Source organism: Perissodus microlepis, chromosome 6 (assembly GCF_051167445.1).
Source record: "Perissodus microlepis isolate ML-2025 ecotype Zambia chromosome 6, ASM5116744v1, whole genome shotgun sequence".
Taxonomy (NCBI): Eukaryota; Metazoa; Chordata; class Actinopteri; order Cichliformes; family Cichlidae; genus Perissodus; species Perissodus microlepis.
This window is the reverse complement of record NC_140466.1, coordinates 25228635-25244528: the sequence shown is the minus strand read 5'-3', so window position 1 is coordinate 25244528 and position 15894 is coordinate 25228635. Positions and strand designations below refer to the sequence as shown.

At 39.9% G+C, this 15894-nt stretch overlaps 1 protein-coding gene across 2 annotated transcripts in view; it reads left to right on the top strand.

Annotated features, from left to right (window-relative positions):
- The window catches only part of nr3c2 (nuclear receptor subfamily 3, group C, member 2), an 85192-nt gene that overhangs the window by 65642 nt on the left and 3656 nt on the right, over positions 1–15894 (top strand). For both annotated transcript variants that reach the window (XM_084931647.1, XM_084931646.1), the window contains exons 5-7: positions 652–990; positions 2537–2681; positions 6739–6869. In XM_084931647.1, the coding sequence (XP_084787773.1) occupies positions 652–990; positions 2537–2681; positions 6739–6869 (615 nt within the window). The remainder of the gene's footprint in view (positions 1–651; positions 991–2536; positions 2682–6738; positions 6870–15894) is intronic.

The window sequence follows — 15894 nt, the reverse complement described above, 5'->3', positions numbered from 1 at the left end:
AGTTTCAGTTTAAGTATTTACCAGCTGTGCTCCCACAAATGGTTGATTTTTGATATACTATGAGACTTTACACCCTAGACATGGCAGAAAGGGGTAAAATTAAACATGCTTATATCTGTTGTTTAAAAAGCTCCATGAGGAGAGAAGTTATGAAGGCTTATGTGCCAAAATATGTTAGAGTTTTAAGAGAACAAAGAGAAAATGCCAAGAATCAGATGACCCCATATGAGCAAGAACTTGGCAACAGTAGAAATGAAAAACTCAGTTTAAGCCAGAAGAAAGCTCCGGCAGAAGCAGGCTCTGTTAAATTACTGACTAACCTTGATTTTAAAAGGAAATTAGAATAACACTTATATGATAGTATTGACAACTTATAATGTTATAACTAGTAATTAGCTGGTTTACAGTGCAGTGTAGGTGACTGTATTGCATCTTAATGTTTACCACCTTCCAAAAAACTATATGATTGTGTGAGTAAACAGGAAATTGAACAAACATTTTTTATGTGATAGCAGCACAGCAGACATAAATGTTTGACTTAAGTAGTACATTTTGTTGCATTTGCATATTATTTATACCCATAGATAGACACATAAATAGAAAAAATACCACCATTAACACTGTTAGTAAAGGCTCTTTTGTACCCCGCAGCACGGAAATCCAAGAAGTTGAAGCTGAAGGGAGTCAGCGAGGACCTGCAGGGCTCTAAGGATGGCCAAACTGCTACAGGTGGCGCTGGAGGCTACCTGTCCTCAGAGAAGGAGCTGAATGCCAGTGCTGCCAATGCCCTGGTGCCCCACAGGCCTGGGGTGGTCACACCTTTTCTGCCGCCCTCCATCTGCAGCGTGTTGGAGCTGATTGAGCCCGAAGAAGTGTACTCTGGCTATGACAACTCACAGCCTGACACCACTGACCACCTGCTATCCAGTCTCAACCGCCTGGCTGGAAAGCAGATGGTACGCATGGTGAAATGGGCCAAAGTACTTCCAGGTTAGTGACCATTAGTGCAAGAGGGCTGAAGCCTAAGTGCTGTTTAGGAATGTTTGCTAGGAATGTTTAGGAATGTTGGAAAAGAGTGGAAGCAGTCCCTAAAGACATGTGTAAGAGAAGTAGGTTATATGTGCATGGCCTTATAGTTTACTGCTAACAAAAGAATTGATATTCAGTTTTATTTATGGCTGAATCAAAAAAAGTGGTAAGCTGGTAAAAATACCAGCCTAAAAAATCAGAGGGGACTCTATATTGTAATTATGAAGAGGGGTTTTAGTGAAGATAACACGCCAACATCTTCACTTTTGATCTTTTTCGGATAAAACACTGCCAGTTTTGTCAGAGCACCCAATTTTGATTTTAAATATTAGGTCAGGAAATAATTCTGCGGCGCTTCAACAAGATTAGAGATGAATCCTATTTTACCATTTAATAAAATCAAGATTAGGATTTCTTATAGAAGAAAAAAAAACAAAACTAATTTACATCAGTGTTGCCAGTTGTTATGTGAACAGTTTTCTCATTAATTTTTTCATACACACCAGAGTACGGGAAGCTGAGAGAAAATAATGTTTGAGAAGGAATAAACACGTTCCCCTAAAATTCCAGTCAGTGGCAGACATAATGAAAGATGCCTCACAGGTAGCTCTTTGAGCCTGTTTAATTTGCTGTATTGCAAATATTTGATACCTCCACGGTGTCTGCTTGCCATATCCGGACATATAAATAGAAGCCAGACAGAAGGGTCAAAATGAGCACCTTCGACTTTCAGATATGCCCCCTGCCGGCATTCAGTTTACATTTGGATGTGGCAGAGTGACACGCAAGGCAACACGGGCCAGCAATGTCAGTAACAGCAATGTGCCCAGTCTCTTGTTATGTTAGTCATTAAGCACACATACTTTTCTGATGTTAACTTTAAAGCAGCCTGTAAAAACACACACACACACAAAGATCAGATGTAACAGTTTAGAGAAGACCCTCATAACGTGATATAAACTGACTAAACAGTGTTGACAGCCAGGCATTTGACATACCTTTCCCACAAATGTTTTCATACAAATCATTGTTTTTGGCAGATTGACACGCATATAGACTGAAATAGTCCCTAAGCCCTGATAAGTCACTTGGGTGTCCTTAGTTGGCCTGTGTGTTTCGGATAAGGAGGGGTTCCTTGCCTGAGTTTGATTGAGAGTTTGGCAAGTTTCCTATTTGAGTCTATTTTTGGAGCTCCGTAGATGGCATGCCAATATCTGGAGGCCTTGTGGGATTTGCATGAAACAAGAATGGGTGAATACTTCCCAGTGGTTATCATGTCAAAATAAAAAACTGGCACAAAACTGCTCGCTGTAGCACAGATACACGGCGCTTAATGCATAGACATGAGTAAACACACGCGCGCGCGCGCGCACACACACACGTGCCAGGCTAGATAAAGGCCTCTTTAAGTTGCTGCTTAAGTCCAAATGCGTTAACTCAGTGTTCCTTGCTGCATTTAAAACGTGACGTTATCTCTGTCTGCTGTGCATGTGTTCATGTGCACTAGGTTTCCGGAGCCTGCCCATTGAGGACCAAATCACCCTGATCCAGTACTCATGGATGTGTCTGTCCTCCTTTTGCCTCAGCTGGCGCTCCTACAAACACACCAATGGACAGATGCTCTACTTTGCCCCTGACCTCATCTTTAACGAGTAGGTCCACACTTCCATATCTGCAATGTAACGCACACATGGCTCTCATGTTATTAGATCGTATTGGCAGTTAGCAGGTAGCAGTACTGACACTAAATGTGTTAAGGCAGTAAGGAGATATGCCTTTTATCAACCATTTCAGTCATCTGTTAAAGACATGAAAAAGCACAATTTGGTTTTTAGAGTAGTTAATTAGTCGATATAGTAATTGAGTGAACAGCCAGGCTTACACTATTAGTGGCTGGTTCTATTTTTAGCCACTCATGAAATGCTAATTTATGCATAAACATAAGGAAGTAAGCAGTGCATTTTGGGTCTGTGCTATTTTAAGTGTTTTATTAAGCCACCCAAAAGCTACTAAAAGGCCACAATGAGGTTTTGTGGTAATGACTTTCCTCTCAGGAAGTCAGGATGTACTTTAAACGAGGTCATAATCTCGCGCCAGATTTCTGGCACTTTACAAGAAAACACGTTTGTACTTTCTGATGGTCCTTTAATTGCATCAGGCACAGACCATCAAAGCCTGGCAAGAGCAGTCAATAGCCCAGTTGATCTGTGTTAATATGTTTGAACAGGGGAGCAGGCAGAAAGGAAACATATGCTATATATACGCTATATATATATATTTTCTGATTGGAGCTGCAGTGCGTGGCCATTGATGAATTGAATGTTGTAGAATTAATCAAAGAGGAGAACGGTAACCTCTCTAGGCAGCCTGCTGTAGAGGAGCATGTTTAGTCAGAGTCTGCTTTAAAAGCTCCCAACTAATAGCTTGTATAAGTCAATGTCACTGGGTCAGTTTGTTCCAAATAAATAAATACAGAGACACAAACAACCAAATAGGAGCACAAACTCTTGTGCAACACAGCTACAGTAAAAGCCCCTTTTTTTGGGACCTACGTGTTGTATCATTGTGTGCTTAGCTCACATCCTGAGTTTCATTCAGCGCCAAATGAGACACAGTAGGTTAAGAATTGTGTTTCCTACTTTGAAATCAGTTTTAGGGGGAAAATCTTACGCTGTGATAGAAACCGAATGGTTTATGTGACACATTCAGCTCTGAATAAGTCCTAACACAGAGAAAAGATGTTTAAAAAAAACTAATAGCATGAGTATAATGAATGATTATTAATCATTTATATATATATATATATATATATATATATATATATATATATATATATATATATACATACACATATATATATATATATATACATACATATATATACTTTGCAGTTGCTGTGTTGGTTTCTATACAGCAGCCCTTCCCTTTGACAGATGCGCCTGGTATTAAGCTTGACAGAGCAGAGGAGATGTAGACTGGCTGTTGGTGGTGGCCTGGATGTTGGTCACATGCTTGCTGCTCTATCAGGGCAGCCTGGATGTCACTGCCATCCCCGTTGATTCTTTCTGAGCGAAGGTGTGTGTGCGTGTTTGTTGTTGTTTTGAGGTCAAATATGGGTACACAGTTTGTCCATAACTTTTCGAGCTCCGGTCAGTCTTCAGGGCAGAGGACGGTGTCCACTTGTTTCTATAGCAACAAAGTGCTTATTGGCCTAGGGCATTAAAGTGTTTATTGAGCACCCTGTCCCCTCACTTAGCTGTCTGCAATTGAGTCTAAATACAGCAAGCATGGATGTTCATTTTACATTAAAAGCTATGTACATCTGTCAAATTTTGTCCATTATTATCAGTAAATTCCCGAGTCAGATCAAATCAATTGCCCTAGATTCAAACATTATAATTATAGAGTGCAAACAGTTGCTTTTACTTACTGCATGCATCATAGATGTATAAAAATTATTCTGCTTATAGCTGTTAATGTATGAGGTGGCTCGGGAGGTAGAGCATAGAAGGTTGATGGTTCAATACCTGGTTGCTCCAGTCTGCATGATAAAGTGTCTTTGGGCAAAATACTGAGTTACCCGTGTTGCTCCTGATCTGTTCTTCAGAGTGTGAATGTTAGATATAAAGCACTTAGATAAAATTAAAAAAGTGCTTGTGTGAATGGATAACTGTGACATGTCACATAAAGCACATCTCAAATAGAGTAAAACAGTGCTATATAATCTATCCGTTACCATATTATATTTTTGTTTCCTTTCTATTTATCTAACTTGTTACTTTCATTTGAATTTAAATTTTGAACACAGGCGAACAGTTTAACTGCTCAAAAACATACCTAAAGTCAAACAGCTGATCTAAACTTCTCTTTATTCTCTGTTATCAAGTGTTAACGACTCATTGTCCGTCCTTAGTGTGTAAAACTGTAGCCAGTGGTACAGCGTTATTTAAACTGTGCCACTGATCCCGTGGCTGCTCAGCTGTCAATCAAACACATATAAGAGTCCTCCCAATGAGCCCTTGTGATGCATCTGCAAAGACCCTTTTGTGAACTTTTAAATTATATTAACAATTAATTAAGTTTTTGAGGAATTATGTTGACATTGATATTTGACAGTTTGAAAAAAGAGAACACTAATTGTGATTTCATTTCAATTCTAAATGATTTCCTTTGTCCTTCTCTGGTGAGCAAATATATTTTTGGGAGCTTCTCGCAGTTGAAGGAGACTCTGAACTCTCCTTTCTCCTCAGTCTTGTGCTTCTTCCTTTTTTGCCTTAGAAACAGAGAAAGAAAAGGAAACCGAGTGAGAAGAAGACAGACACACAGAGACACAGAGAAATTGGAAAGCAAGAGGGAAGGAGAGAGATTGCTGCTGTCTTCTTTTTTCTTCTCCTTCTTCTTCTTCTTCTGCTTCTTCCCTCCCCAAAACCAGGCGCTCATTTTGAGCAGTGATTCAGCAAAATTGATTTCAGGAAGGGAGTGAGTGAGCGCGAGAGAGAGAGGTAGCGATAGAGAAAACGTGTGGAGACTTTAGAAACTCCAGCCCAAAGTTGTATCAAATGATATTAGACCGCACTTTGCAAAACTGCTCACATACATGGCGCTGCACAGCGGGGAAGCGGGCGTGCTCAGACGTCACAGTTTATCAGTTACTTAGCGAAGCCGACAGCTGCACAGTAAATACTGTAAAGGCGTTGCATGTCTTTTTTTTTTTGTGCTTTAATGGGAATATTATGCACCCATTTCCAATCGGCTGCTCCCGGTCCCCTCTACAAAATATTACATGTAGTTGTTATCAGTCTCCACCCACGCTTCCTGTGTAATGATGTGGTGTCACTGCATTGTGGTTAAAAGTCCAACCTCTTTCAAGTCAAGGCGCACCACTTGCATTTAATTACTGTAGTCCTGATGCGGTGGTGATTTATAGCAGAGTGAAGTGGCATCCAAAGCCAGAGAATCTGTGGCATCTGCAGAGAGTGTTTCTGATTGGCTTGTGCTTTATCTCTTCTAGTGTTTCTTGCTTTCCTGTTTCTTTGTGCCGTTTCTTTGTGTGTGTGTGTGTGTGTATGTGTGTGTGTGTGTGTGAGAGAGAGAGTTGTGTAACGTACCCAAGATGATTTTAGCGATAAAATGTGTGTGAAAGAGAAGGGGAGTGAGACAAATCAACGCAACTGGTGTATTTTTGACACTCCGGTGCACAGGCACTGATGCTGATTGGTAAGCATGCACATGCGTACTTAACATATGTTTATGTGTGCCATTTCTGCCAACATGGATGTGTTTGGAATTACACACAATTTTTCAAATGTGTTTTTTTTTTTTTTATGGGGATTGGGGTTAGATACGGGGTCTGCTGTAGTCTGCCGCAGCTTTGGAAAACTGGTGCATCTGTGCTGTGAGACCGTATGCAGCGCTCTGCAATCTGCAATCTGGGGGGATTTGGTATTCTGGTCTTAGCCCAGACTGGAAGGATCCTCCTCTGCACTGTGTGGAAACACTGTTTCACTGGACTGAACTAGTTTTGGTAGGAACAGAGCGAGGAAGCCTGTTAGTGAGTTAGTATTGACAAAAAAAATAAATAAATAAATAGAAATAACCAGTGAATGAACTGAGAATAAATGTGAGCCTGTACTGGGGAAAGGAGTGTAACAGAACACCGACACAGTTGCTAGTTATTAATTTTTTTTTCCCCTGCCTGTCTCTCTTCAGGGAGCGCATGCAGCAGTCGGCCATGTACGACCTGTGTCTGGGCATGAGGCAGGTGAGCCAGGAGTTTGTGCGATTGCAGCTCACCTACGACGAGTTCCTCTCCATGAAGGTCCTCCTGCTTCTCAGCACAGGTAAGCAGTGGACTGGAAACCTGCGCGCAGGCTCTTATTTATTCTCCACTTACACACCTGGCTATCATAGACTGCACTGTTTCGTTGGTGCTTTCAACAGCGTTATATAATACAGATGTACAAATCCCAAATCTCTTTGTTTTCATTTTATGTTGTGTCCTAAAAAAACCTCCCTCATATTTAAGGATAGCGAGTGTAGCTTTAGCAGAATCAGACTAAGAACAGTCACCGTATGTCATTGTTGCAATATAAATCCCCCCTCACTAACTTTAGGATCACAATTAAAGGCGTCATGATGTGGATTGCTACAGCCTGAGTCAAACTGCTTCTTCTTAACCAAAAAGGTTGCCATCTCACAAAGGAAACGTGGCGATGAGGTGTTTTCTGTTCAGTTTCACCACACACCTTCGAGACACCGTTGGCAGTATCTGCCTTCCTGGCGCCCACGGTTCAATTCTTAGTAATTCTTCAACAGAGACAAAGAGTGTGAAAAATAGACTTGGTGTTGCAGGCACCTGTGGCAAAATGCAATGTATGCAAAATGAAAGAGAGATGGTGTCATTTCTCGGTTGTGCTCTGGTTTATTTTCCGTTGCTGCTTTTTTTGTTGTTGTTTTTTTGCCAAGGATTAACACTTGTGTTGCTCAGTACTGAGGGTCTCACTGTGATACCACCTCACACACACCACCACTACAGCCTCACAGAGAAGATACGTTGGACCAAGTTGCTCAACTGGAAACCAAAAGTAGCCTCTGTTTTTTCTTTTCACTATGACAACAGAGTGAGCGGCTGTGGTCAAATCAATAGTAGCAGTCTATCAAAACTTTACTGTCCACACACACACACACACACACACACACACACACACACACTTGAATTAATGAAAAGGTAAACACAAAGCTTTAAATCACACCAGAGACCTGATGCAGTCTTGCATTTGTCTGTGTAGGGTGTCGATAGATGTGCCACATTCAGAAGGGCACAGAAAGGCTGCAGTGAGCAATCTCATGTTTCCATATAAAAAACTTGGCGTTTTTTTTTTTTAAATATTTTTACTGGACAAATTTATTTATTTAAATGAAAACTTTTTCAAAAACTTTCAATTAAGTACATCTACTAAAATACTTAGAAATCTTGATAAAGTTGTACTTTTGTGAGTATTGCAGTTTTCCTTACAAACATTGTACATTATGCTCCACAGTCTGTATTTGTACTTGACAGCTGTAATTACTTATTACTAGTAAAATACACAGACAGAATATAATACATGCAATACAGATTTCTGACTTGCAAGCATAAATATATATATATATATGTATTAGGGGTGCAACGATACACAAAATTCACGGTTCGGTTCGATACTTTGGTGTCACGGTTCGATATTTTTTCGATACAAAAAAATGTTCATGCCTTTTTAATTTGTCATTTATTAAAATTATAAATATATATTTTAATTCAAAAGTTCAGTTTTTAAATTTAATGTTGCTGAAACAACAAAGTAATAAAAATAAATATCTGATTGAGGAATCACTCATCTTTGGAAAAGAGAGATTATTACAGAGAAATGGCTCTTTCCAAAATAAAAGCTATACTATACGCTTCTTCTGGGCTATATTCTCAGCAGCATATTAAACATATCAGGTCCCATAAGGAGAATCATGTGCTAACGGCTGTCTAAATGACTCGGGTAAAGTTTGTAGCATGCGTGCTTGTTGTTTTTGTCTGCTTCCACTTGTCTTTGCACTAGGATGATGTCGGAGTAAATGTGCAGTCATATTCGTTGTGTTCCCACTAGTGCTGTCAGCGTTAATCTGAAATGACGTTAACGCCACAACACGACAAATCTCCGTTAACGAGTTACTGCGGATCGCCCCGTGTGTGGGGCTGGACGGCGTCAACACGTTAACAAGCTAACTGCGCTAACGCACTAGTTCCCACCAATGTAATTGAGCATTGCATGGCACATCCAACATACTGTTTTACTTTTGTCCATGACGCGCTTACCTTCAGGGTCATACGTCACATGAAAACCAAAATAGTACCAAACGCCAGATCTGAATTAGGGTGGGGGAGGTTCAATTTGCCATGTTGCAAGAAGAGCTTAGCTTCTGTCTCGCTAGCTTGCCCTGCGCTCAGTGAATCTGCGTTCGACTACTCCTCCTAGGCTGTACTGTCGAGCGCAGATCCACTGAGCGCTCAACACAGACTGCATCGTCAGAAGGAAAGTTGATAAAATAAATTAAAAATTTTGTATTGTTCGATACATATGCATACCGAACTGAAAGCACTGTATGAACGGTTCAATATCGATACGAGTATTGTTGCACCCCTAATATGTATATATATATATATATATATATATATATATATATATATATATATATACATATATATAGATATATATATATATAGATAGATAGATATTTGTCTGTCTCCAGTTACAAAGATACAAAGAGAAGGATTATCAGAATGTAACCAGCACAGAGGCCAGAGGGGCTCTAGCAGTGCAATAGTCCAAACACACTGGTTCATGTATCATGGATGCAAGGCATGAAGAATAACTACAGAGGACAGTTTCAGCATATTTTCAGTGCTTGGGTTTTTTCTGAAATACAAGGAAGCTTTGGTGCCTGTAATGACTTCTCTCTTTACACAGCAGGGACAAAGCAAATGTCAATAGCGCAAAGAAAGTGTAGCCCACATTTCTTCAGGTTGTACCGAATAATTTTGATCCAGCGGGAATGCTAATATTACTAAACTGTATTTCTATAGCACCTTTTAAAACTGGAGTTAGGTGGCTGGCAGAAGTTACAAAAAATAGAAACAACAAAATGAGAACATTTACACTAGATAGACAATAATGTGTTATACAAAAGCAGGCTATGAAGCGAGACAAAGTTTGATTTTTGAAACTGAAGGGCTGATTGAGCACTTTGAATGCTTTAAGTAGAGCCTTTAAGTCTTATCGACTTATCGTCTTAACATTTTTAAGTTATATCGATACAGATATGTGTTGTTTTTAAATCACTAAGCATAAACAGATTTCCCAGTTATTTATGAGTCCTTGCTAAGATAATGTGAGAGTTCAGTTTAAAAATAATCTTGTTTTATTGCCACAACAAGACGTGGATGACCGTTTTATGCCCGTCCTGACTCTGCCCAGATCAGCTGATTGTTGGGTTTGTTGAAAACATTTGTTGCCAACAGGGAAGTTGCAGGGTGCAAATTATGCAACATCAACCCTCATAACATGCTTCAACTTTGTTTCTCCCATCTCTTTATCTAGCACAACACAAACGATATATATATATAAACCAGACATCTGTGAGCATGAGCAACAACTCTAGTTTTGTTTGTGTTTCACTTCTAATTGCTGTTGCTATATTTGTGTCACGATTGTGTACACATACTTTATAGCGTGACATATATGAAGATATGTTTAACATGTCTTAAAGGTGTCTTTCCGTTGCCTTGACTTGACTCTTTTTTCTTTAACTTATTTAATTTTTTAGATATGCACATAGCTAATATCAGTTGAGCTCGAGCTTTAAGCCCTGAGTGTGGAAACTGTGACAGCTCCTGATTCTCTGATCTGACAGCCTGGGTGCAGAATAAGAGGTTAAGAGTTCTGAAATATAAAGCAGAAAGATATTATGCAGTGATTTCCAAGAAATCAATATGTCCTTAAATTAGATTCTGTCACAATTGGGTAGCCGATTTAGTTCTGGAGTACTCTGTTTATGAGTGTTTATGAGTGGCCTTGCTGCCGTGCTTTGCACCAACTGTAAACTGGCAGCTGCAGCATCATTTTAGGCATCTATACACTCTATTTAATATACTTATATACTTATATACTTAGTTAAGCAAGTAGTGAATACTTTGAATTTCATTAAAGTGTTTTTTTGAAGTATTGAATGGAAGGGAAGTGAAGTCTACAAGTATTTTAAACATGCACTGTACTGCGATGTAGCAGAGGAAGGCTGATTTTGGCTCTATAGCTCAGCGACATATGGAAGAACAAATGTGAAAGCGTTTCCCTGAATATAAACTCTGAAAGAAGGAGAGCTCTAACTGGACTTTAACAATGTGGATGTCAGAAGAGAAGAAGGAGCGAGGCGATGCGGAGAGAATGAGAAACCAAAGACGGGAAAGTTCGATTTAAAGAGTGAAAACACTCTTTGGAGTTGACGGAGCAAGGGTTGGTGAGAAAGAGACAGGTGCACAGCTATGGGGAGAAAGAAAGCGAAGACAAAGGGAGTGGTGGGATGGCGGAGCTAGTCCTTCTGTTGCCGCGGCCTCCCTCTCCCTCTCCTCACTGGTCCTCTGGAGGTTTTCCAGAGAGCCCTGCTGTACTTAATAAAGGCCAGTCAAGCACCAGGCATTGCTCCAAGACCTGCTATTTTTCTCCACTTCCTTGAAACCCGGGCTAGAATTTTGAAAGCGAGGGTGTGGATAAAAGAAAGTGGGATGCAGAATCAAAACAGGGAATTTAAGATGCTTCACAGTTAGCTCAGTCTGCTGCAGTTATTGGATTTAGTCAAAATATAACATTCAAAAATGAGGGAAGGGGAGGGAAGAAAATAATCATTCAATGCTTCGTCTTTCATGTCTATTCCAAAATGATGGAGTGACTGTACTGTACGGAGGTTTGGCAGAGCACTTGTGGGTAATTTCAAAAAAAGGAGCAGTCTATTGCAGGATTTTCTGAGGCGCTGTAGGAGGCTCACTTAGTTACCATCATTCAGATATAATACTCGGGCCTTGTGGAAGGAGTAGCAGGAGAAATGTTTACAGAGGAGGTGTCAGAACTTGTCAGCTGAGCAAGTACTACATAGTCACCGAGTTTGCGAGTGCCTTTAGGCTGCTTTGCAAAAGGGAATGTGTGCGCTGCATGGAGAGAGAATAAACGAGTGAAACAGACATGCGAAAAAGGATAAAGGGAAAAGAGACAAGGGCTGTTATTCCTCTATGACCTTGGCTAAGGTTTCAATCAGCCCGCGGTGTCTCATGACCCTGTTTGGATTCGGTACAGTAGCAGCGGCCTGCTTGAACCGGTTATGCTCCTCACCTCTACAAAGATGTAGATAAAGTTGATGATCTCAGTCATTTGTTTTCTTTCCAAACCGTCATCTTGCTTCTCTCCAAAATGGCTCCGGAGCCTCATTCCAGATGGGACAAGTGTGTGTGTGTGTGTGTGTGTGTGTGTGTGTGTGTGTGTGTGTGTGTGTGTGTGTGTGTGTGTGTGTGCGGAGCTGACTGGGGCATTTTGTGTGACACATTTTTGACTAAAGTAGTTACAATCTCAAATACTGTGTTCCTTTTATTGCAGCTGGTTATTTTCCTGTTGCATAATCTTTTAATAAATATTTATTGTCATTCAGCACTTTCACCTGCTTTATATTGCAGTCATAATCAGGACTAGCTACAAACTTGGTTACTATCAGGAAGTAAATCAAAACCAAGAGCCACCCTGTCAGTTAGGCATGTAGCTACCGAGAGCAGGAAGCTGCACGTAGTTTGGCAAAATGCATGCTAAGAGCATCTTCTTTCGGCATTAGTTATGTGCTGCTTCCTTTGAAACACATTAAGAAAAAGAGCTGTTCAGTGGTTGCGGTGCACACGGTGCAGCGTCTTAACTCCCAAAAAAGAAATGCAGCCCAGTTGAAGGTGCTCTCGACCTGCAGCAAAAATCAATTTGACATCATTTATAGTGGTATAAATGCCCTATTTCAGGGCCGGTCATGGTACCGCCCCTGAATGCCAGGTCAGTTTCTAATCAGGGTGTATGTGGGTCAGTGGGAGAAAAACAAAAGGTCCAAATGCGACCAAGGGTTTTAGCACATTCTCATCATGTCAGCCATGAAATCAGCACAGAAATCACAGCACCAGGGTACAATCTGTTTTCTGGAGGTGATTGTGCCTAAAAGTATGATGAAAAGAATTACATAGAAAGAGACAAGAAGGAGCACACACACACACACACCAAAATACACATTCTCAAAGATCTGTTTTAAAAAACATGCAATTTTGACTGACAAGATGCCGGCTTTGCCTGTGGCTGTTCACTCTGCAGAATTCAAACAAGCCCTATCAGCTGATCGTTGTTGCTAAAGTTCATATAAGATGTTTGGAGCTTGAGGCCAGCAACGTATTCCTATTGAACATGTTTCAGTAGGTAATTAGGTTGACTAGCAACAGGTCATTAACAAGATTTGGTAGGAAAAAAAAGAGCCGTTCTGAGAGGCTGACAGTGTTTCAGATAATGAGGGGTTCACCAGTGTGTAAAGACTGTGTGGTCATGTAGTTAAAAAAATACAATTTTTCAAAATAAAAATTGTAAAGAATTTGGGGGGATGTCATCATTTACAGTGCATAATATTGTAAAACGATTAAAAGAAACTGAATAAATCTCTATATGCAAGTGACAAAGATGACAACCGGTATTAAATGGCCATGATCTCTGAGCCCTTAGTCACCAGTGTATTAGAAACACATAATTGTGTAGCAGAAATCACTGCATGACCTGAGCAACATATTTTTGTCTGTGCATTCAAAAAACCCATCATGTAAAAGAAAACACACACACACGTATATTTATATAAAGATCCAGAAACACTTCATTTCTGATCCTGAGCTAAATTAAGAGGGACTGAAGTGAAACAGAAAGCTGTCATTTGGTTTGATATAAAAAATTGTTTAATTCTTTGTGAAAATAACAGATGCTGCATCCTCCAGGCTAAACAGGAGATGAACCATCTGGTTTGTGAATGACTGTGCAGTTCAAAAGCCAGTGATGGTGGAACAGAGTTAATTATTGCACTTACCATGTGTAACTTGCACATCTGTGAAGGCACCATTAATACTGACATATTTTAGAAATATCAAAATCAACGTGTCATTTTCAAAACACACTCGACCTTCCAGCAGCTTTTATGTTGTATTAATTTGAGGCCTTACTGTGTTGTAAAGCATCATTTTTTTGATTTTGGCTTTAGGAAAACTAAAGATGTTGCCTCAAAGAGCAAACCTGATTTTTAAGCTTTGAGAGGTGAGATGTGTCTTTGAATAGCAGCAACAGAATGTTATTTAAGAGGTTTAGCAGGCATGCATACAGTCATGTGAATAAGAAAAGACAGCCTCTGAGGTTTTACATATCAGGACATGATACAAATAAATATATGAAAAGAAACTGTTTTGGTAAACTCAAGCGAAGAATACAAAATTGAAAATTAAATACACTCTTACAGCTTCTTTCGGAACAACAACAAATCAGACTCAGGTTTCAGTTGATGAACATTTGGAAGGGATGTCACGAGAAAGGATTTTCTCTCTAAAAAGAACAACAGAACAGCTTAAGTTTCCAAGGTTGCATCCGAACAAACAAGGTTTCTCAAACGGTGTCATTTGGACAGACAAGACTAAAGTAGAGATGTTTGGCCAACGTCCACTGTGCCACATTTGGTGAAACCATCAGCACAAATACCTCATGCCAACTGTCAAGCACGGTAGTGGAGGAGTGATGATTTGGGCTTGTTTTGGAGCCATAGGTCCCGAGCACCTTATAGTTGTTCTGCTGTAGTATAAGTATTCTAGAGTCAAGTATGAGGCCATCTGTCCAACAGCTATAGGTTGGCCTAGACTGGGTCATGCAGCAGATCAAGGTGTCCAAGTCCGGACCTCAACCCTGATAACAGTCCTGTGGTGGGACTTCAAGTTATTGCTGCTTAAGATGCTTCTACAAATTGTTGAGTCATGGGTTGTACTCAGTATTGCGCACACCGCTTTTGCAGTTTTTGCTTACTTGTGTTAAATAAGTAATGGCACAGTGAAATATGTTGTGTTGTTTTTGTTCATCTCAGATTGTATTTAAATCATTTTAGCTGGTAAGGCCTTGAGGCAACTGCTGTTGTGATTTGGTGCTATATAAATCAAATTGAATTGAACTGAATAGCTCGTTTTCTAAAACCCCAGGATGTACTGCTTTTTTTATGTATCCATGACATGATCCTTTGCACAGGTGGGAAGACGGAGTGAGACAAAATGATACTGTAGATGTTTAAATGGATCTTCGTGGTGTAATTACTGTGTTTTTTTCTTCATTATTATCTAGATTTCTAATAGACCAGTTTTTAACTCTAAGTGCCACAATCCAAGTCATTATTATGAGAATGAAAGGTTGACGTTATTTAATAGCTCCGGGCGCCGAACGTTGCGCTTAATAAATTAGGTTTGGCTAACAAAATTATTAGGCCCTTTAAACTACATAAGCACCATTGTTTCCTTTTCTGCTCTCACTGTTTCTGAGATAACTTTGAATCAATGCCTTTCACTATATCTGTCATCCTTCATGAACCAGCTGCTACACATGGAAACTAATTACTACTTGAAATGGTGAAAGTGGTTGTAATGAGTTGCTAAATAGGCTCAGGTCAACAGCACAGGAAAAATGTGCAAAAACAGGCTACCGTGTGGGTGTCAGAGCATAATTCACTAAGCACCTCTAATTACCCTTAACACAGTTGCACATTAAAGGAACATACCGCGGGATGTGCATGGCTTAGCCCATTACCTGCAAATCATATTTAACACGCATGTTCCAGACATTTTTAAAATGCGTCAAATGTTTCAGAGTTACTATGAATGGTTAAAAACAAAAAAACAACTTCCCTTTTGGTGTTTTCAAGAATTCTCAAACAGCTAAGAATGAATGCTGTAAAAACCACAACCCGACCAACATTAGATTGTTTTTTTTGAGGGGGGGGATAAAATGAGTTGCATGTGAAAGACGGATGTTGTTGTGTCAACCGTTGATTACTAAATCTGTTTTTTACAACCTCAAGATGAGCTTTTTTTTTCTATCACCATCGTAGCTTTTGAGAAACCACCCATCACACGGGGGTGGATCTGACTGTGAAACTGCATGCTCAATGGCTGATGACTCGTCACTCACACGGTGAAGAGTACCTTACTTTATCCTCCTTTTTCACTCTACTGGCTACCATCATTTACAAAGTGATCTCCATGTT